Source organism: Monocercomonoides exilis (assembly GCF_001643675.1).
Source record: "Monocercomonoides exilis strain PA203 chromosome Unknown scaffold2-2631571, whole genome shotgun sequence".
In the NCBI taxonomy this organism is placed as follows: domain Eukaryota; phylum Preaxostyla; order Oxymonadida; family Polymastigidae; genus Monocercomonoides; species Monocercomonoides exilis.
The window spans coordinates 2,565,876-2,587,500 of record NW_027150547.1 but is presented as its reverse complement, the minus strand read 5'-3'; the positions used below and the strand labels follow the sequence as shown (position 1 = coordinate 2,587,500).

The 21,625-nt window shown below is 36.5% G+C and overlaps 4 protein-coding genes across 4 annotated transcripts in view; 2 read left to right on the top strand and 2 right to left on the bottom strand.

Annotated features, from left to right (window-relative positions):
- MONOS_11440 (uncharacterized protein) overlaps positions 1 to 4,791 on the top strand; it is a gene marked incomplete at its 5' end in the record, with an annotated part of 5,627 nt that extends 836 nt beyond the window's left edge. The window contains 2 exons of the mRNA XM_067863970.1: positions 1 to 2,921; positions 2,973 to 4,791. The exon at positions 1 to 2,921 is cut by the window's left edge and continues 566 nt beyond it. Of these exons, the coding sequence (XP_067736073.1) occupies positions 1 to 2,921; positions 2,973 to 4,570 (4,519 nt within the window). The 3' untranslated portion in view covers positions 4,571 to 4,791. The remainder of the gene's footprint in view (positions 2,922 to 2,972) is intronic.
- Positions 4,792 to 4,800: 9 nt separating this feature from the next.
- MONOS_11439 (uncharacterized protein) lies at positions 4,801 to 11,980 on the bottom strand (the record flags this gene model as incomplete). Its single annotated transcript, XM_067863968.1, has 3 exons — positions 4,801 to 6,837; positions 6,997 to 11,841; positions 11,890 to 11,980. 3 exons carry the CDS (start codon positions 11,978 to 11,980, stop codon positions 5,348 to 5,350), a joined length of 6,426 nt encoding a protein of 2,141 aa, XP_067736072.1. The 3' UTR covers positions 4,801 to 5,347.
- Positions 11,981 to 14,426: 2,446 nt separating this feature from the next.
- On the top strand, positions 14,427 to 14,973 carry MONOS_11438 (putative endoribonuclease L-PSP). The gene has a single exon (XM_067863967.1). It carries the CDS (start codon positions 14,459 to 14,461, stop codon positions 14,837 to 14,839), a length of 381 nt encoding a protein of 126 aa, XP_067736071.1. The 5' UTR covers positions 14,427 to 14,458; the 3' UTR covers positions 14,840 to 14,973.
- MONOS_11437 (uncharacterized protein) lies at positions 14,968 to 17,090 on the bottom strand. The gene is made up of 2 exons (XM_067863966.1): positions 16,921 to 17,090; positions 14,968 to 16,837 (listed from the first exon to the last, which is right to left on the bottom strand). The coding sequence occupies exons 1-2, from the start codon at positions 16,970 to 16,972 to the stop codon at positions 15,324 to 15,326; spliced, it is 1,566 nt and encodes a 521-aa protein (XP_067736070.1). The 5' UTR covers positions 16,973 to 17,090; the 3' UTR covers positions 14,968 to 15,323.
- Between the last annotated feature and the right edge of the window lie 4,535 nt (positions 17,091 to 21,625).

Sequence of the window (21,625 nt, the reverse complement as noted above, 5' to 3'; positions counted from 1 at the left end):
ACCTCATTGTGGATTGGATAAAAACATCTTTTCAGATGCCTTTACAAATCAGGACGGAGCGCAAATTCTTCTAAAGTCTCGAGGCATTCAATGCGACAATTGGATATCCACGTTGATTTTTGAACGATACGTTGCCGAGTTTCAGTCTCAAGGAGACTCCACAATTCTTTGCGGAGCGAGTCCGATCTTTCCCTGCAGCTCGCTTTTTGAGGCGGTAAACTACGCCGACGACGGAGAAAGGAGCACTTCGAGGGTTATTTTCGGAGAAGGAACCTTCACGACATTTCAAGGCGGAAACGTAAGTAGCAAAAAGCTAGTGATTGAAGGCTGTACGGCAGAGACCTCGACACTTTCTACGTCCAGCCTCGAGTCAGGCTCTCTCCTTTCAGTCAGCACAGGCTCCTTGTCCATCTTTCGCATCCGCGTTTCTCTCCTGCAATCTTCACTGTCTGCACCCACTTTTTTGCTTTCTTCAACGACCCCTGCAAAATTTGGTTCTATTTCTGTCAACACTCTTCGTATCACATCTTCTTCTTCGTCCGTTGCTTCTTGTTATGTCTTTGTTGTCGTAAATGGAGCACTCCGACTGAGCAACACAAGTTTCAGCGAAATAACAACTCAAAAATCTCTCATTTGTCTTTTTGAGTCCCTCAACCTCGCATACGACCCTTCAGTTCAGCGCATCATAGAAATATGCGACAGCAACATTAGCAATATCTCATCATCATCTGCTGTGCCTGTTGTGTTCACCGCTCTCAACACACTTTATCCACCACCACAAAATCCTCCTTCTGTTCCGCCTTCGCTTACACCAGTTGATCTGACCATCTGCAATGTCTCAGCAAAGTCTGTTTCTTCGGAATATTGCTTAGCTGGAGGTGCTCTGGGAATGATTATGGGAGAAGGAGATAGAATGGAAATATCTTATTCCTATTTTGAGGGATGCGTGTGCATTGAAGATAACAAGGCATTTGAGGAATCAATCAGTTTGGGAGGAGCTGTGTTTATTAATCTAACAATTCCAGTTTCTTCTTTTCATTCATATTATTATTATTCAGTTCCTATCTCACCGTCTTCACCATCGCTTCCATCTTCATTTTATTCACTGGAGCCATTCGATTTCAAATATGATAGGATGTGCAACAATTCTGCAACGTATGGAAAGGATATATTCATTTATTACAACAATCTACCGGCGCAAATGAAGCTAACTTGCTTTTCACTCATCATGAGTCCCCTTGACAACGATCTTACAAATTCTGTTTGCGGAACAGATTCTCATTCATTCAACGTCACCGATCTTGTATCTGAAGGCATCGTGTTTGTGTGGTATTTCGTGGTTCTCTCGTCTTCCGACGGTGTTGACTCGATCTTCTGCGGAAAAGAAAACATGCCGTGCAAAACGCTTGGCGAGGCTCTTCTGCATTTTCCTCCTACAGACACCTTTTCCACAGCTGCCGCACAGACAGCCGAACAGAACACGCTCATTGTTACCAACACTTACTCGATCACCAACTGCTACGAGTTCAAAAGCACCCTAATCAGTTCTTCGGTTGATGGACAGACGTCTTCTTGCTCCTTCACACGAATCATTAGGGATCTCTCTTTAAAACAACAACTCAGGTCGAACGGAGATCAGCAATGCAACTTTTCTTGCCTGATGTTCGAATCTTCTTTACAGTCTTTTGCTTCGGGTTCTGCTTTTCTTTTTTCTGGCAACAGCGGCATTTCCAACCTTATTTTGGGGTTTGGTGCAACATTCCAGCTGAGCAACGGAAATGCGCTTTTTGCAGTGATTTCTGGAAGATTCGCATTGAACAATGTGATGATAAGCACAGCCATCAATTCTCTTGATATACATTTGTCTGACTTGCTCGTCGGAGCTTATCCTTTTTTAGTTGATGCACGTTCTAATTCTTCAGCGGCTGATAATTCCAGCGGGCATTCTTTCTTTTCTCAGCATTCGATGCTGTTTTATTCGTTCTGTCTCTTCAACATATCGAACTGTTCCGTTAAAATTCATTCTTTGGCCTCCCAATTAGTCACTTTTTCTCCGCTTATGTCTTTTTCCTCGTGCTCTAATGTTTCTCTGTCTGACGGAATCCTCTCGCGCAATGCTCACTACACGAATAACAAAGGATCACTGTTCACTCTCAAGAACTGCCCCAATGTTAGCATCAATAACACTTCGTTTTCGACTTTCTCTTCTTCCTCTTCCAATTTGCAGTTAAGTTCTGCAGATGGCTTATCTGATTCTTCTCTCTCACCTTCTGCCCCATTTCATAACAGGTCACTTCATTCGGCACTTCACGATATTCCTGAAATTAGCAACGCCTCCAACATTTCACAACATCCGGACAACTTTTATCGATCTGTTTCTGTTATGGCAGCATCTTCACAGTATGCTGCCTCTTCTGTTCTTCATTTACCCACCTCAGATTTACCCTTACAAACTTCACTTCATCATCCGTATGTATTGAAAAAGGAATCATTTCATTTGCGTCATTCACCTTCTCACTCGTCTTCTTCTCTCACTTGCATTTCTGCTTCGTCGCTTCTGCATTTTGAAGACTGCACAGCCATTTTGAATTCGGTCTCCTTTACTCGCTCTTCCAAAGGCGCCATTTCTGTTTATCGAAGCAGCGTTGCTATTCAGCAGTGCCGCTTTGAGAGCAATCAGATCGGGTTTGATGCGTTTCCTTCTTTTTCTCAGAATCTTCTGTGTGAAGGAGCAGGCAGCGTCGACGTGCAAAGTCTTCAGAGCGGCGATGGTGCAAGAAGCGGAGCATCAATGTGGTTCATGAATGAAGGATGCACCTTCATCGGACTGGCTGCCGAAAGATCTTCTCCGTTTTTCATCCCTTCTCTCGCAACAGTCACTTCTCAGGCAATAAACGATGATTTGGAGTTGACATTCCGAGGTCAGCTACTTTTTCCTTGCGATCTTTCATTTCAAATCATTATTTCTTCAGAACAATTAGAAAAGCAAGGCTATTTTGAAGTAGCTGCGGAACATAGCAAAGCAATAGAAATGCCTGCCAGATCGAAAGCTGAAGAATACACATTTCATTTTACGTCTGTACTCAACGAGACAACAGCAATCGGCTCAATTCCATCGTCTCTTGTTAGCAATGCCCCCGCCAATTGCTTTGTATTTGCAGCTATCCTTTTTCGCGCTAATGACTCGTGCACATCTCAAACGTCAAGTGTGTGCCTCAGAAACAGAACAGACGACGGAACAGGCAAAGGCGCAGGAAACGTGTCGAAAGAGATTGTCGTCGGAAGCGTAGCGGCAGCGGTGTCTGTGACAGCGGCAGTGACAATCATGACAGTTGTGTTTTTTGTGCTTCGAAGGAAGAAAAAGAAGGAGATGCAGCAAGTGGACCCCAACAAAATAGAACGCGATGAACCGACAATAAATGCTAACATTATTGTAGCAGAAGAAGCCAATAATTTACCTTGCGCGCCCGTTGGATCAGACGAGACTGAAGAGATGCGTCGAAAATGCGAAGCTAAAATGCTTCAAATAACTTTTCCACCCTCAAATTCTTGTCCTCCAGGTCCCGATACAAACGAAAGCTGTATAAACATGAAAAATGACGATTTGGCCGATGAACCGCTTCCTCATGACGATTCACGTGCTTTGCCTCAATTTCCGATGTATCAAAACATGTATCAACTGATGAACCCAAGCCATCTTGCGACTCCAAATGCGATTGAAGAGTACGATGCCAGCGAAAGCTGCCCGACTCCTGATTACACGTTTGTCAAAGACGCACTTCTCGAATTGAAGCAGAAAGGTATAATGCACTCTGAGCAGTCGACAGATTCAAAGCAAGTAGTTCAAATGCCGCTGCAAACAACTTCCTGCGAGCACTCTGATAAGCTGGATCAATACGAGCTGTCTGTTCCATGCACCGAGAAAGCATCTGATTTTAACTCAAAGGAGTCTGCTGCACAAACTCATTCACGTTCGTTTTGCCGTTCATATTCTAACAAGTCGCTGGCGCAGATACTCACAAATAACAGTTCATACTCAGAGCTTCAGGAAGCATTTCCTACCTGTCCGCCTTCACAGCCACGGGCAACTTCACTTCCACCTTCTCCGTCGGTTTCTAAGTCGCTTCGCTGCATGTCTTGCAGCACTTCGCCAGCTACTTCCACCATCTTCACAGAAGCTTCCTCTGCAACAACTTCAGAAATCACAACTGCTCAGCAGCAATCTTCAAAACCTTCAGACGTCTCATCATTCGGCACCCTTCAGACCTTTTATAACGCTCATGAACAGCACCCATCAAAAAGCAACAGTACATCATCGTGTGTCCATCATTTTTCATCGTCAATTTCATCTGGAACGCCTCCTTCTCCTTCAAGCTCTTCTCGAACTTCTTTGGATTCATCGAATACCAGCATTATCTCCACAAAGGCATCTGCTTCGTCTCGATGCTCTTCTGCTGCGCAATCCTTAAGCGACTCCCAGCATCATCTTACAGAGGTTGATCCAGAAATGTTTTCTCCGATTCGTCTTTCAGATTTTAATGGGCCATCTTCTGCTTCGTTTCTTAATTGATCATTCTCTAACCTATATTTACAACTAATACTTTTTCTTTTTATAGAAAAGCTATTTGTTTAATATTTTAATTTTTGATAGTAGTTGAATATTTTTTTCAGACTTTGTAAATGCTTGCTGCATTCTGTTTTTTGTTTCATGACATTTTTTTCGTATTTAAAACTTTATAAGAATATTGTTAAAAATTTACAATAATAAAATGCGATAATAATTCGGAAACTTAAGGTGCTTTCCAGTTTTTTGAAATTATTTTTCAAAAAATTCAAAAAAATCTTACAAATACCAAGTAGATAGTGCCTTTAATTGGGCTTCAAATATTAAAAGATTGCTTGAGATTTCACACGAATTCATTAGCCCAAAAAAGTAATATTTTATGGCACATTTTGCAATACAAGCAAATGTAATCTATCCACACAAAATGAAAAAAAATGATTTTTAACAATAATATTCCAACAAAAAAATCACAGAATATTATTTTCTTTGATCACAAACATCTTTTCACAAAAGTCAATATTTTAAGCTTTTTGAATAAAAACATCAATCATCACAATAATAATAATAACACCAAATTTGAAATGTCATTTCTTCTCCAACTTGATAACCAGAGAGATAATAGATAAGTAAAAATTAGTTCGGATGAACAAATCACTTTTGACAAAAATATATAATATTTTTATAACTTCCATTCACAAATATTCAACAAGGTCAAATTCTCTTCGTCATTTAATTTTTTTTTTCTTTTCAACATAAGTTTCCGTGACACGTTGACAGTCAAAATTATTCACTAATCTTTTCTCCTTTGCTGCTTCCACTCGTTTTCTCAATCATGATTGCATCTGTTACAGTTGGAATTGTTGAGCCTGCAGGAAAATACTTGATAAACTCTCGCTTCAAATCATTGAGCGATGGTCGATCAATTGATGCCTCAGAGAAGCAACTCTTCAACATTCTCTTCAAATAGCAATCTTGAAGAACATCCATGTTTGGTCTTTCTCCATTCAGTATTTTCTGCCCAGCGATTATCGGCTCATACTCCCCAAACGGGATCTGCAGCGTCAGGCACTCCCACAGCATCATCCCGATCGAGAACACAACCGACTTCTTCGTTGCTCCCATCTTCTTGTTCATCAGCAGCTCAGGCGCCTTCCACCGCATGCACTCCTTCCTGAGATCATCCTCATCCTCAAACGCTGATGAGGGAAGAGAGTCACCATCATCATCATCACTGGCAGAGGTCACAACAGTTGATGAAGAGATGGAGGATGAAGTGTCGGAGTCTGATGAGCAGTCGGAGTGGAGGGCAACACAGATCACCATGTGCTCTGAGAAAAGAACAATGTGAGGACTCAGATTTGCCAGTGATTGGAGAGGATTTTCCATTTCATCAAAGGAGTGGAGAGCAAGATTGGCCACCCAGAACAGGATCTGAGCACCAGTCATCACCCGCTCCTCCAGAGTGCCGATAGCCATCTCCTTCTTTTCATTCCTCCCATGAAGCAGCATGAACAGAGAATCTCTCAAGTCCACAATCAGTTTCTCATGAGGAGACGAACAGGCCATTGCATCCACCAGATTCGACATCGATGAAGTGGTTGGGCACGCATCTTCCATGCGAACAAATGTGGATTCTGTGTCTGAAGTGTCTGTGGTTGAAGTGGATGAAATGGATGGTGACGGTGTTCGCTTTCTGGTCTCTTCCTCCTCAACATTCTCCAATGCCCATTGAGGGATCTTGTCTGAATCTCTCCCCAAAATGTATTCTGTTGAGCCGCTTTCGGAAAGAAGATGTTCAGATGACTCTGAGTGCCCCAAGCTTTTCTCGTACACTCTCTTCTTTATCCTCTCTTCATTCTTCTTTTCTGCCTCCCTCTCCGCTCTCCTCCACTGCTCCTCGGGAGACATCTCCATCGTCACCATTTCAAATGCCTTCGGATCCTTCTTCACTGTGTCGTTTACGATCTCTTCTAATTCTTTTGTTCTTCTCTTTGAATTCATCCATCGAAGAGTTACCACAATTGATACAATGAGGACAATTAAAAACAACACAGCCAACATAACAATCACAATCAGCGCCCACGACGATTTTCCTTCGTTTCCTCCTTCAGCAATCCTTTCATCTCTTTTTGATTCTGGTTCGCTTCTGTTCTTCAGGATGAACGAGTGCGTTGAAGAAGGAGATTCTGATCTCCCAAACAAAACATGTACGCTCACCTCAATTTCATTTCCACAACTGCTGATGAGATCTTTTGCCACACTTCCTTCTGCTTCTCTTTCCGATAAAAATCCATTTGAATCAAAATCGTAATGTTCAATCTCTTTCTCTTCTCCTTTCCTCTTCACAACTGAGAATGACAGATTGCATGGAATAAGAAGCATCCCTTTGAATGTCAGCTTCATTCTATCTGTCTCTTCCTTTGCTTCCACACTCTCCAACACAGGAATAAAGAATGATGAATCCCTTTCTGAAGCAATCCCTTCAAAACTGCATCCATCATTCAACATCCAAAGTGAAGTATTATCCTTCAATCCATCTCCTCCCTTCAAACTCAGCACATTCAATGTTCCTGAGTCTGAACAGATGATATTTCTTCTCAGTGATGGATATCTTTCAATAGATGGATTGTTATTTGAGAAATTCCCAGCTTCAATAAACACATTTCCTCCACTCATTGTTATTCCACCTTCTGGTGAATTTGATATTGTTGTATCTTTTATCATCACAGAACTCTTTTCGACATCAACAAGAGATCCATTCCATCTGCATATCTCTTCTTCTTGATTCATATAATTCTCGTTTCTTTCCTCTAAACTTCCTTCAAACACACACGACTCAATCAATATCTTCTCTACCAATGCCATCGCAATTTGGCTTCCTTTTGGCAACTCTGATGAGCACTCATGAAAAGAGCAGTTGCACATCTCAAAACAGCCTATCGGATGACTTGTGCAAACAATGCAAGGCCCATCACTCGATCGGCTGATGTTTGTGAATGATGACAACACCAATGACAAAACAAGTGATGAGTGGCTGTTTTCAAGTGAGATCAGGCTCTCATCTTCCAACAAAATATTTGTGGCTGTAAGCTTCGAAACACTCACTTTCTCGCTTTTCCCGCATTCAATCAACGAACTCTTGCATTCCACATCATCCACTCCCACATCCTCAAATGCTGCCATTTTTGAGTGAAATATCTCGAATACAGTCTTCGAGAAGCTCAAGTGACCAACACTGCACCGATCTGCCTGAAAAATCCCTTCTTCAACAACAATCAGAGAAAAGTCAAAAATGATTTGCGAATTCTCTTTTGTTTTGTTCTCAAACAAGAATGAAACAGATTCCAGAATAAGAGATCCATTCAGTTGATGTATTAAGCACGAGCAGACAATATTTCTCATTCCACTAAAAACAAATGATACTTTCTCAAATCGAACAGATTCTGAAGTTCTCACTACTCCTTCACATGCCAAATCGAACTCTCTCACTTTTATCTCAGCATTTCTGTTTGCTTCCATCGACTTGATTGTCACCTTCTGAGCTGAACATGAACCAGTTAAAACTGTTTCATTCCAAACAAACAGCAGTGAATAATCTGATGGGATGATGTGGCTCACTCCAACATTCAGCGATGAGCATGCACTCTTCATTTCCCCACAGTTCTTGCTGTCATTGCTGTTCTCCACAATTGAAGACACAAACATGAATTCACTTCTGAACACATACACCCTCCCCAATAGATCCTCTTCATCCCCATAATTGTCTGCTGTGCAACCCCATATCGCCAGCTCCCTCACAAATGGCTCCCCAAAATTTATCAAGAACTGTGATTCACTTATCTGCGAGTCAAGATCAGTGCACTTCACAAACACATCCCTCCCCTTCAGTGCAACATTCCCCTTGAATGTGATGTTCGACAGCACAAATGGCAATGCCTTCTGTGAATCACTTTGTGATTTCAAAAATATCCCTCCGCCTCTCCCAATATTCGAACAGAAACATTCTGTCACATTTGTGTGATTAATCTCCAAACTCCCTTTCTCATTGAGAAGGAAAAACACTCCTCCTCCTTCATTCGAGCTTGTTGATCCACAACCATCAATTGTCGAATTCTCCATTTTCAAATTCACTTCATTTGGAACATCACAGAAAAGAAATGAAGGATTACTTGACATACTGTGCTTCACATTCAAAAATGAACATTGCTCAAACAGAACAATCCGCTCTTCTTCTGAGTTATCATTTCCATTTCCAGGAATCTCAATTTCTCTCATTGCAATTGCACTTTTCCCGCTCAATGAAATATCTTTAAATATCACATTGTTCATGGTTGTCACACAATCAGCTGATATGCTCATTATCTCATGCATCGTTGAGAATCCAACTATTTCTGTCTTTTCAATTGAAACAATTCCTTTCGATGCACTGATCAGAACAAATGACACCTCACCAATCACGTTGTCACTTGTGTTAATTGAACAGCACACAACACTCGTTTTGACTGAATCTGATCCTGTCTGGATGAGGATGCTTGCTCCATTGTCAAAGGAACTGGGAATCAGAATCCCCAATCCATTGAATTGAACAATCCCTTTGCATTCAACGACAGCATCCTCATCCCCTTCAATCTCTTTCACAAATTGTATTTTGTCTGATTCCCTATTTGTTCCTTCCAACTTCATCCCACTCATTCTCATTTCGCTCCTCACATTACAAGTCCCCTGAATGGCAATCGACTCAATCCCCAAACGACTCCCTCTCTTCAGCCCATAATCAACGGACCCGCACGGATACTCGCTCAATCCACACACAACAACATTGTTTCCTTCCTGATCAACATGCACATTTGACCCAACCTTTTTCCAGAAATAGATCAGTGGAATTGCGCACTCTCTGTTTTCACCATCATACCCTCTCATCGAATCTTCTGTCAGCATCTCCAATCTATCATTCACAAATGGCAGAGTTTCGTTCTTGATGCTGCTGATAAGCGATGGAGATGAAATGAACAGGTCCTTCCCATATTTCGCATTGTTTGGCTTCCCAGATGAAAAAGCTAATGAGGATATCACAAACCCTGCCTTTCCTTCTTCTTCTTTCAGTATCTTCAGCATTATTCCTCCTCCATATCCAACACTTCTCTCTTCATATGGTGCTCTGCAATAATAAAACTTACACAAATTAATCAAAAGATTCGTTTTCGAAGATGCTTCACAAAAGAGTGCACCTCCTCCAATCTCATTTCCCTCCTCTCCAGTAATAGCACACCCTTCAAATGTACAGTCATTAATTTCCACTTTGAAATCTCTTCCATCATCATCATCCTCATTGTTCACAATGCTGATGCATCCTCCACTTCTCTTTGAACGAGTAATCGATGAAAATGTGCAACCAGATATCTCTTCGATATTTCCGTTGTGGCACTCAACAACACATCCATCAGCAAATGAGATTTCTCCAAAATTGCTGTTCGTCATATTCATCGAAGGCTTGCTTCTAGAATCACCTTCAACAATGAAAAACGAAAAACCCCATTTGGCAACACTTTTTGATCCAAACTCACTCACCTCCACAACCCCTCCAACAGCCTTCACAAACACAGTCGAAATAGTCTCATCCCCTCCTTCCATCCCACATTCATTCAGTGTGAGTTTCCCTAAATGGCACTCAAACACACTTTCATGAAAGGTCAGCAATTTTGTAATCGAAAATACAATTCCTGTCACAGACACACTGACTGAGTTTTCAATCAATCCACTTTGAGCTCCCTCTTTCTGATCAGAAACATCGCACTTCATCTCATCCTCTTTGGATGTAATGCTCCATTCATTCGAAGTCAACTCCAATTCTTCCTCAAAGGAAAATGGCTCAAGAAGAGCAACATCCTTTATCTTCCCTTCAAAGTGGAGCGACGCTGCCTTCGAAATGGACGAACACGGAAACTCTTCAAATCCACACTTCGAGAAATCATGGCTCAATGATCCCCCTCCAACAAACGCTGGTGGAGAAAAGTTGTTCCACAAATAGACACACAATGGAATTGGGAACGATTCATCCCCATTTTCATATCCCTGCATCTTGCTCTTTGTTTCCAATGAAGCAGTCAATGAAGTGATCTTCCCACTTGTTGCAGTTGACTCCAGATCGATCGAGTCAACAAAAATGTCACTTCCCCATCTGGCCCTGTTCCCTTCAAATGCTGATGATATTAAAAAATCTGCGCTCGTATCTTTCACTTTCAGCCCGATTCCTCCTCCTCTCCCTTGTGTGGCTGAGGCATAACAGTTCTTCACAATGCCTCCTTTCACATTCAATGAACTCCCACTTCCCACTTCAGCCATCATTCCCCCTCCAAACTCACAGTCTTCATTCACACACCCATCAATCGTGCATCCCTCAAGAGTTATTGAATATAACCCCTCACTCACGCTCATCAGCGATGATCCTGCTGTTGTTCTCACAATGTTGCTGAACGCACAGTTATCCAGAGACAATGTCACAGATGATTCTTGAGAAAGTGACATCACACTTGTGGTGCTGAATGTTTGTTCCCATCTCACATCTTGCATCTTCAGTTCTCCCCCTTCCAGTTTCACAAGTGAGTTTTGAATGCTCCTTTCTTCTGAATGAGCTGCATCCATCGATATATTCATTCTCTTCACATCCATCAACCCACTTCCCTCAACCTCAAACAGTCTGCATTGCCTGTTGTTTTCAAACGATGAATTGTGAACCACTGACAGATCACTCACTGCCAATTCCCCTGTTCCAACACAAAACAGACTCAATCCATTTGATTCAAATTTTGTTTCAATGGCTGAACCAGATGAAGAAGCCCCATTCACAGTGATCGTTTTCTCCCCAATATCAATTCCTTTGCCTTCCACAACTGTTCCACTCAACACCTTGATTTCCTCCACAAACCCCACAATCATTTGGGAAAGGCAATGGCTGATTGTGAGACATGTATAGCTTTCATTCAATCCACAGCTGAATGTGTCTTTTGCATTTGCTTGAATCTCTTTTGAAGCAACAAATCTGCTTCTTCCTCCATTAGGAAGCCATTCGCTTTTATCTTCGTCTGCATAATACCTATTTCCGTCTGTTCGTGTTGTGAAGCACCAAGCAATCTTCGAGGAAGTGCTACAGTCTCTCACTGCAATGTCATTCCCGCGAGGGCAACAATTATTGTGAAAAAAGCAAAACAATAATGCTTCTCCTTCAAAATGTCCAACCTGGATTGACAAACCGCCTCCGCAATACAAGCTTAAGCAATCTTGAAATAAGCAGTTACGCAAAACTATTTTGTCACTTGGACTCCAACTTGTGAATCCACCTCCGTCAGAATTTCCATCGTTTCCACTGCAATTGACAAATGAACAATCCACAACGCAGTCTTTTGTTCTTGTTGTCATTGAACTCCAAATTCCCAAACCACCTGCATCGTTCCCTGACCATCCATCTTTGAATAAGCAGTTTTCAACGAAGGCCTGGTTAGATAAAAATTCCATTCCAATGCATGCTCCTCCATTGTTTGTTGATGAAACGCAATAACAGCCTTCAAATGTAGAATCCTTCACAAAACATCCTGCGATACTCACTGCATAAATGCCTCCTCCTCGAGTTGAAGTTGCATTGCACCTGATAAATGAAGAGTTGTTAACTGTCAAGGAAGCACCAAAATTGTCATGAATATAAATTGCTCCTCCGCACGAAGCATTACAGTTTATCCATTCGACTTTTTCATATAATTGCGTTTCTGTCGTGTCAATTCTGCTTTGACTCGAAGACAAAATGTCACTTCTCGTATTTCCAATAAATGAAGTGTTTCTACAGAAAAGACAAGAAGAATAACATGATCCACAAGAAATCCCACCTTCGAGAGCATTTTTAGAACATTCAATTAAACAATCTTCCATAAAACTTTCTCTCCAACTTCCTTCATTTTTCACTCGTTCAACAATCTCGCCCTTTTGTGAAATGTTTCTGAAAATGCAATTTTGAACCTTTTCAAATCCCACTGTTCCACTCAGCAAAAAGCTTCTTTCAATTGACATTTTATCACAAAAAATGGAATTTTGAACGATAAAAGCAGAATTCATGCAGCTAAAACTGAAGATGCTTGCTTTCAAAGAGTTTTCAGAACAGTATCTCATAGTCAAATTTGTGATAATTGTTAATCCCTCTCCGTAGAAGAGCGAATTTTCAAGACTTTCACTGCATATTATTCTGCAAGAAATAATTGACAAAGACGAACCAGAAATATTCAAAATAGCTCTTTCATTTTGAGTTGAAAATGTGATATGCAAGTTATTGGATGTTGAGTTATGAAGAATAACTGTTGAACAAACAACACTTCCAAAATGAAAACAGTGATTTATTTCTCCAACCTTAAAGCGCTTATCATTCAATCCAAACTTATTAGAAATTTCATTGCATATGTCGTTCTTTGTTAAAACCTCGTTGAGAGATTCTATTTTATTGAAATCTTGCCTCATTCTTTGAACTTGAATTCCATCAATTGCGTTATTTGATTGAAATTCCATGCAACTGAAAAGAAGCAAAAGAAATAGTTCTGTTTTTATAATCATTTCTGATAATTTGCAATATTAAAATGCAAATCGACCAATATTTTGCGAGAGAAGCAAATTCCTTCTTAATTGGAAAAGATAATTCGCTATAAGAAGAATTCGATATGGAAAGATCAAGATGAACCAAAAGTTGGTGTTGAAAGAAATTTTTTCGTTTAAAGGCATTTGAGATCAAGCTTTTGATTTTTTCAAAAATGAATATGTAGCGTTGTGAGTGGCTGCTATGGAAGCAAAAAACACACTAAACACTCTGTTCCTTCAATAATCATGAAATTTAGAATGTAATTGCTATCAAAATAAATTTTCCTTTTTATTTTCAAATCATCTTCATTGATAGAACTATTCAGAACAAATTCTTGTAAACGAAACTGTGAATGACAACAAACGAAATATGACCATCCAAAACATATGCTCATTTCTATTTTTTGAAAGAAATAATGACTTTTGACATTCTAAGTGAAAGGTTAAAGATAAAAAAATATGTTAATACCTTCAAAAATTGCTTCAGGAAACCGAATTTTCAGAAGAAAAATCTTCAGCAAGATTATACCTTTATCAAATTGTGCAATTAAAAACGTTCTAAAGCATTCTTCGATGTGTGTACAAGTTGTTTTCTTTTTGTTTTCCATATTTATCTTAAAAAGAATTTAACAGATAATTTGTCTCCTAAACTTAATTTGTTTCATAACGTGTAATTTTAAACTCCAAAGGATATGTTTCCTCAATTGTTATCAAGGAAAAAAATTTTTTTGTCAATTCATCTGAAATAGTTGGTCACGACATAAAAATGGAATAAAGGAGCAGTTCGTGGTTCATTCGACTTGTTGGCGATTTCTTAAAGATTTATGAAAATCGTTATTCACAAAAGCACATATGCAAAGAGTGTACTTCATTGTAATTGAAGTTGGACAAATTCTAAATCATTTTTTCACAAAAAGTTTTGAAAATATATATTTGTGTTTAAAAACAAATATTCAAATTTGGTTAATTGTTTTTTTTAATATTTTCAAAAAAATAAATTTAAACTAACGGGTGTAATTCATTCTTTTTTGAATCTTTTATTACACAGAAAGACTTAAACTGTGATAAAAGAGTAAAATTCCGTTGAAGAAGGAAGAACTTTAACACGTCATAGATGTTTGTCAAAATATTGTTGTGAAATTTTAACTTATAAAACAGTTATTGAATTTAGCTTTCACAGTTTCAAATTATTTGTAAATGAAATGAACTGATCATAATATTCCCAACTTAGACTTATTTGAATATTTATAATGGCTATGAAACAAAAAGGAAAGATTTTCGATGTCTTCTGTTATATTCACTGATAAAGCACCTTTGCCAATTGGGCCCTACTGCCAAGCTAGAAAAGTAGGAAATCTGTTATTTTTGAGCGGACAAATTCCCATTGACATTGCAACAAAGAAACTTGTTGAAGGTGGAATTAAAGAACAAACAGCTCAAGTATTTCGTAATATCTCAGCTGTTTTGGAGGCTGCAGGAGCAAAATTGGAGAACATTGTTAAGACAACTGTTCTTCTTGCTGATATGGCCGATTTTGGAGAGATGAACGGAGTTTATGCAACTTTCTTCCCTTCAGCACCTCCTGCAAGATCTGCATTTGCTGTGAAGCAATTGCCAATGGGAGCAATGGTTGAAATTGAATGTATCGCAGCATTGGAGTAAACATTCTTTTGGCTTACTGTTTACGAAATTTTTCATTTTTTTTTTCTGTTCCAACAAATTCATTCGCGTTTTAACTTTGCGATGTAATTCCAAATTTTAAAAATATTAAAAAGCAAGAGAACAAAAGAAATAATTATTTTGTAATTTGTTTTACTTCTATTTTGTGGTTTAATAGAAGCTTTTGGGTGAAATTATTAAAACTGAAAATGAAAATTAAGCAGATTATGTGGTGATAACTTAAAGGAAAAAATTATAATAATAGGCAGATTCACATGGGAAAAAAGGGAAAGAATAATTAATAAACGTAGTGCAATAAATTATCAGAATCAAAATAAGGGAGGAAATGTGACAAACGTTTTAAATAAAAGGAAATCAAAGAAATATTATTCTAAAAGCATAAAATAATAACATACGCTTATAACATAACTTATTAAAATTTAATAAAAAGCAGTTAAATTATCACATAAACAAAACTTAAATTTATTCAAGATGTGGGAAGTGGTATTCTTTGGATCAATTCAAGAACTTTTGGTAGGTCAGAAAGTTCAGAAGATATAGGAGAAGTTGGAGGAGAAGGAGGAGGAGGAACAGAAGGAGGAGGCGGTATCAACATGTCATCTTCTATTTCTCCATCATTAGCTTTCAGGATATCTTTATCAAAGCCTTTTCTGGATTGATAAGAATCAGCACATTCATCACATTTATTCACCTCAGCAGCTGAAATGAGCGCATTAGCTGTGTCTGTGTTAGCACTGTCTCCCCACATGTTTTCATCTGGGGCACCAGTTTGAGCGAAGTCATCAAGCGAACTTGTTGAATAGTCACTTTCTGACTCGATGTTTCTTCCTGTCTCTTCGTCCAACTTATTCGAGAGCTTCTCGCGTTCTTCTGAAGTGTCCGTTTGAATCGTGTTTTCTTCATCTGAATGGATGCTGTGTGCATTCATGAAGCATTCTTCGCTGTCCGAGAGATCAGGAATAGGCGGCAGCGAAGGCAAAGAATCAGTTCCGCTTTCAAAGCGACACGAACCCCACGGCAGCGTCGATCCAAAAGCGGGATTTGTCTGTTGAAGTTGTTGTTGTTGCTGCTGATGATGATGGAAGTGCGACGCTTGTTGAGTTTTGCCAGACGACACGAGAAGAATAGGTGAAGAAGAAGGGTGCGATGCGAAGCACAAAGGCGAAGGCAGATCTGTGCCGTGATGTGAATGTGTTCTATTTGTGAGTGTCGTTGGCGTTGATGGTGCTTTTATAGTGGAATGCATCGCGAAAGATGAAGTGTGAGTTGAAGCAAGAGCAGACGTTGTCTCTTTTTTTGAATTTGAACTTTTGGTTGAGTGTTTGGATCTCTTTGAAGTTATGATATTTGCATTTGAAATAGGAGGAGCAGAAGATGATGAATGAGGAAGTGGAAAAGGAGGGAAAAATGGTCTTGCTTTGGGGTTTAAATGGTGAGACGAAACTTTTGCCTTTGATTTTTCATTCAAAGAGTGATCATTATGTCGTGTTTGCTCGTGAGTGGATAATTCTTTATTTAAAGAAGTTATCTTTGTTGGTTCATGTGGATGACTTGTTGTAGTGTTTTTATGGTTTTGTAATAATAATGATGGAGGATAAAATGCAGCAGATGATGCTGATAATTTACTTGTTTTTTGTGGTTTTAATGGTGTTGGTTTATGAATCGATTGTTTCTGTTGTTTTTGTGAATTTTTGTGATGACGTATTGCTTCTTCTCGTGGTGTCTTTTTCTGAGGGATCCATGGAGAAGATTCAATTGAAAGGGGAGCAACTTGAGTTGGTATAAACTGTTGAAATGACTCGGAGCAAAATTCTGGTAAATATACGACATCATTTATGGGGTATAACGCTTGTTGATATTGAGCAATGTTATCTGTAGGATGATGCGGTATAAGTGACACAATAAAGTCTGTTTCAGCCTGTTTTGACGATGGAAGCAATTCACAATAATTCGTTGAATAGTTCTCGATTCCGTCAAAAACTTTATTAATGCAGTTGGTGAAATGGCAAAAAAAAAAGAAAAATACATGTAAAATGAAAGTTAAAAAGCAAAAAAAAGACAACTTTGTGTTGGTGTTCCTGGCATAAATTGTGCATCCGAAAAAAAAGTTGTCATAGTTTTAAGTGTCAACCGTATTGAATGTCAATTCTTTACCCTATACAGCTTGCGTTTTTAAATCTATCTTCCGGGTTAAAGACTAAAATTAAACTCGTCAATTAAAATAGGTTCATATGGTTAGGATCAATAATTTTCATTTTTCAAAAAATATTTGTTATAATTATTTGGAAGTTCTATTAATAACAATTTTTGAATATGTTCCACATTCGAGTTTTTGATCTTTTTTTACTTAATATTGTTTTCGAAATATTTAATTTTTTATTATTTTATTTTTCAAAATGGATATTGACTTCCGTCCTTCGTATTTTTCGGAAGATCCAAAAAGACGTATGGAAGAAAACATTAAACCAACTGTTATACTTCTTCCTTCGCATTATTGGTTGAAAAATCAGCCTGATACCGTACAGATGTTTTTTCTTTTTCTCAGAATATTTTGCAGATTTTCTAACAAGCCAAATGAAGCTCATTTGGCTGTTCCTGCTACTGTATTGTTCGATTTGTTTTCTATGAAAATTCAGCATGGAAAAGGAAAGATAAATCCATACAATATATCAATTACAATTCTTGGGAAATATTTATCGAATCTACTAAGATATTATTATGTATCTGGAGCAAAAAAGCATGGATATTGCATGCAAACACTTCCTGAGCAATTAAAAATTAATTCAATAACAAGTTTTGATACATGTATGTTTCAATAATATGTTTTATATTGAATATAAACTATTTGATTCAGCAGGAAGAAAAGTATATTCTGGACTTTTACTATATCCTGAATTGATTGATTGCGAGAATATGCATCAGGAAATTGATTTTTTTTTGCAAAATACTAATCAAATGGAAATTGGATGGTCATGGTCTGAACTTGAAGAGTTTTCGCAAAAAAAACAAATCAAAAAGCAAAAAAATTCGCTGAGTTTAGTGCAATCCGTTGTCGATGATGATACGGTTGCTGATATTTTCGTTGATTCGGTTACTGATACATTATTTCATTGTTTTTTCATGTACTACGATGATGGATTTCATGAAGAAGAAATTTTTGAAAGTAGAAATAAAACTGGAGAAAACACACAAGTTGATAGTCAAGGAGTTAATCAAGAAAATAAACATTTTGATCATAATAGAACTTCGAATATTCATGAAGCAAAAAATTTTGTAATTGGGAAGAATTTGAGCAAAGACAAAACGCTTACAGATTGCAAGATCCAATTTGAAGGGAATTTTTCAGAAGATCCAAATCATATCGTTTTATTTATCCCTTTTTTACCACTACAAACTTTTGATTATATTACTTTTCAATCAACATTAATCATTTATGGTGAATCAGGTCTCAAGAGTGAATTTGGATGTATCAGCAGAAGTGAACCTATCGCAGTTCAAGAAACACATATTTTAAATGATGAACGCAATTATATCTCTCGAGGAGGAAGCGAACAAACTGAATCATCTCTAACTCAAGCAAATTCAAAGGAAATGGAATCTTCTTTCGAAACTCAGAAAGCTGTTGCAAACAAATCGTTGAACATTTTAAATGAGTTAGAATCAACATTGTCATCAGAACATTTTTTACAATTTACTCCTCCTTTTCTTTCTGACGAAGAAAATTCAACTCTTACTCATATTTCTTCAATTCCATCAAATTTCGTCGTTTATGTATTTAACATTCCATGTCAAATCAATTGTATCGAACCAGAGTACGTGCAACAAACAGGTTCTCAGTTATGGATAGGCTGGAAAATGTAATGAAATGTTTAAATTTAATGCAATTGGTTTTATTTTATATTTTTTTAATTTTTCGTTGAAAAGTTATTTTATTATTATTATTATTATTATTATTATTATTATTATTATTATTATATAAAAATAGTTTTTTATTGTATAAAAAATATACCCTGAACAGCAATATCATTATTTGATAAATTTTATAGGTTTCTTCATGTGATATGCTGTCTTATGCTCACAAAAATTCTACCATAGAAAAATAATGTGAATAATAATTAAAATGCAGTGTCACTCAATTGATTGAGTTTTGATCTTTTTGTATTTTCTTCTGTGTTTAGTAAACAAAAAAGTTTGAAGATATTATTTGAGATTAAAAAAATTTTTAATGAAATTTTTAAATAATAAATCATTTATTTCGATAAAAGAAAAATAATTATTCGTTTTAAATATTTCCATAAATGTCAAAGAAATTCTTTATCTTTTTCAATAAAACATTATTGAATTGAATAAATGACAAATATGATGAATTATTCCTTTTTGGAAAATAATAGTTATTTTTTTCTCATTTTTGAAAATCACATTTTTGACTAAACAAAAAATAAAATTCATTCTTTAAATTCGTTATTGTTGGATGAAATTGTTGATTTTTCCTTCACTCAAAAAAAATTTTCTTATTGAATGTCTAATTCTTTTCATATTAAAAAAGAGAAAAGATATATATAAACGAAGAAATTAAAGACAAAGGAGCTGTAATTATTAAAAGAAAATAACACTTTTTTTGAAATACTCATTTTTTGAAACACAGTTTGTGCCAAAAATACCGGACAAGATCGATATCTCAATAACCACAAGAGGAATAATTCTGACAATTTTCCTCAAAATATATCTCATCAATACAAACTCATTTAATATACAAAGCTTTCAAAGCAGCTTCATTTGTGCTCAGAGAAATATATTCGATGAATCTTATTGAAACTCAAAATTTTATTTCTACGAGATTTAAATATCAGTTTTTATCGGACACAAACGATGCTTTTTTGAAAGTTTTGTGTATTAAATGAGTTTGTATTGATGAGATATATTTTGAGGAAAATTGTCAGAATTATTCCTCTTGTGGTTATTGAGATATCGATCTTGTCCTGTATTTTTTGCGTTGACTATATTTCCTTTCTTGTGAAGTAAAGCAAGTTGTATCCAATTTTTTTCTGAAAATTTTCAATTTTTAATTTCACCAGAAAATTAGTTAAAAAAACTTTTCAAAAAAATATCAACAGATGATTATTATTTTATCCATTTTTTGACTTTAACAAAAATTTTGGTTTGAGAATTCACTAAAAATATTGATATATGAACAATGAAAAGAAAAAACTTGTTTCAGAAATCATTTTTCTTTGAATATTGTCGAAAACGTAATCATTATATACGTCAATCATTGTCTTTTCTTTTTAGTGAATTATTCGTCTCCAAAGAAATAAAACTTTCAAATAATCAACTCTCCGAAAAAACATATGAATAAAAAGAATATATTTAAAAGTTTTTTCAACAAAAGAAAAAGGGAGAAGTCTTTATTTGGATTTCATGTCACATTATATGAGGCTCTATTAATGTATTGATTTGTGACCAATTTCCTTTCCTTTCATTTCATTTCATTTCGTTTTTTCTATCAATAAATAACATTCGATAAAGATGATGTTAAATTTGTGAGTTCACAATATTAACGTTATCAATTCCAATGAACAGAAACATCAGTTTTTAAGTTGATGAAAAACAATTCACTGATTGATTCAAATATTTCATTATGTGGGGGGAAGTACGGACTTTCAAGCTTTTTTTGTTCAAGGCATTGAAAAACTGCTTCGCTCATCACTTTATTTTGCTTTCTCAGATTTCAAAATAAATTTGATTAATATTTCCTTAAACAGGCATCGTTGTAATTAGACCTATTCGAGAATTATTTAGTCATTTCGAAAAGAAGTGATCATTCTGAATTTAATTCAACTTTTCGCAAATGACTCAATCATTTTGAAAATAAGTCAATCTATTGTTTGATCAATTAATAAAAGGTTATATGCCAATTTTAATCAAGAAATTTACATGTTTGCTCTGGCCCCAGTGAACAAATAGTATGTTTTTATCTATTTTTATATATCTTGTTTATTATTTCATTTTCTATATATTCTTTGAATGTTTTAACTCTATCAATGTTAATAGGCCTCAATTTTTTGGAATTGGTTTTTTTGTTTTAATCGCTTTTAACAATGCCAAGCAAATATTGTACTTTATTTTGCAACTATGAATGTTAAATCAACTCATATTTTGTGTATATTTTCATTCGCTTTCTTTTGAAAAACGTTCATACAATTGATTTATTGTTTTTGATTTGTTTTTTTTATGACAAGCAGTTTTTGTTTGTTATTTCTGTTCAATAAAAACAAAATACTTATGGAAAAAGCAAAATTTTGAATGAAAAAGTGAATTTATGTTTTTCAATAAATTTTTTTTGGCTTTATTATCTTGATTTTTATTTATTTTTTCTGTTGTAATCATTCCACTGTGATGCATCAATTCAATAATGTTTATAAAAAAGAATGAAATCTATCCAACATTTTAGTGTTTTTATTGTTTGAACTGTTATAAATGATTAGTATTGAATTTCACGAATATTTATTTCTGTATATGGGTGATTTCTTTTGAAATCATAACTTTTTTCGAGGTGTCGATTTTTCAAACGTTATTTGTCTTTTGGAAGAGATAATGCCTTCAATTTGTGTATTTGTCACAACTGTTTAACATACAATTGTTTGAGGTATAATAAAGATGTCGATGTTTTTTTTATAAGTCTTTTCACTTTTCAGTATTCTTTTGTTGATATTCAAGAGAAATTTTTCAACCGAAATTTTAGACAGAAAAAAATAAGATCTCAAAAAT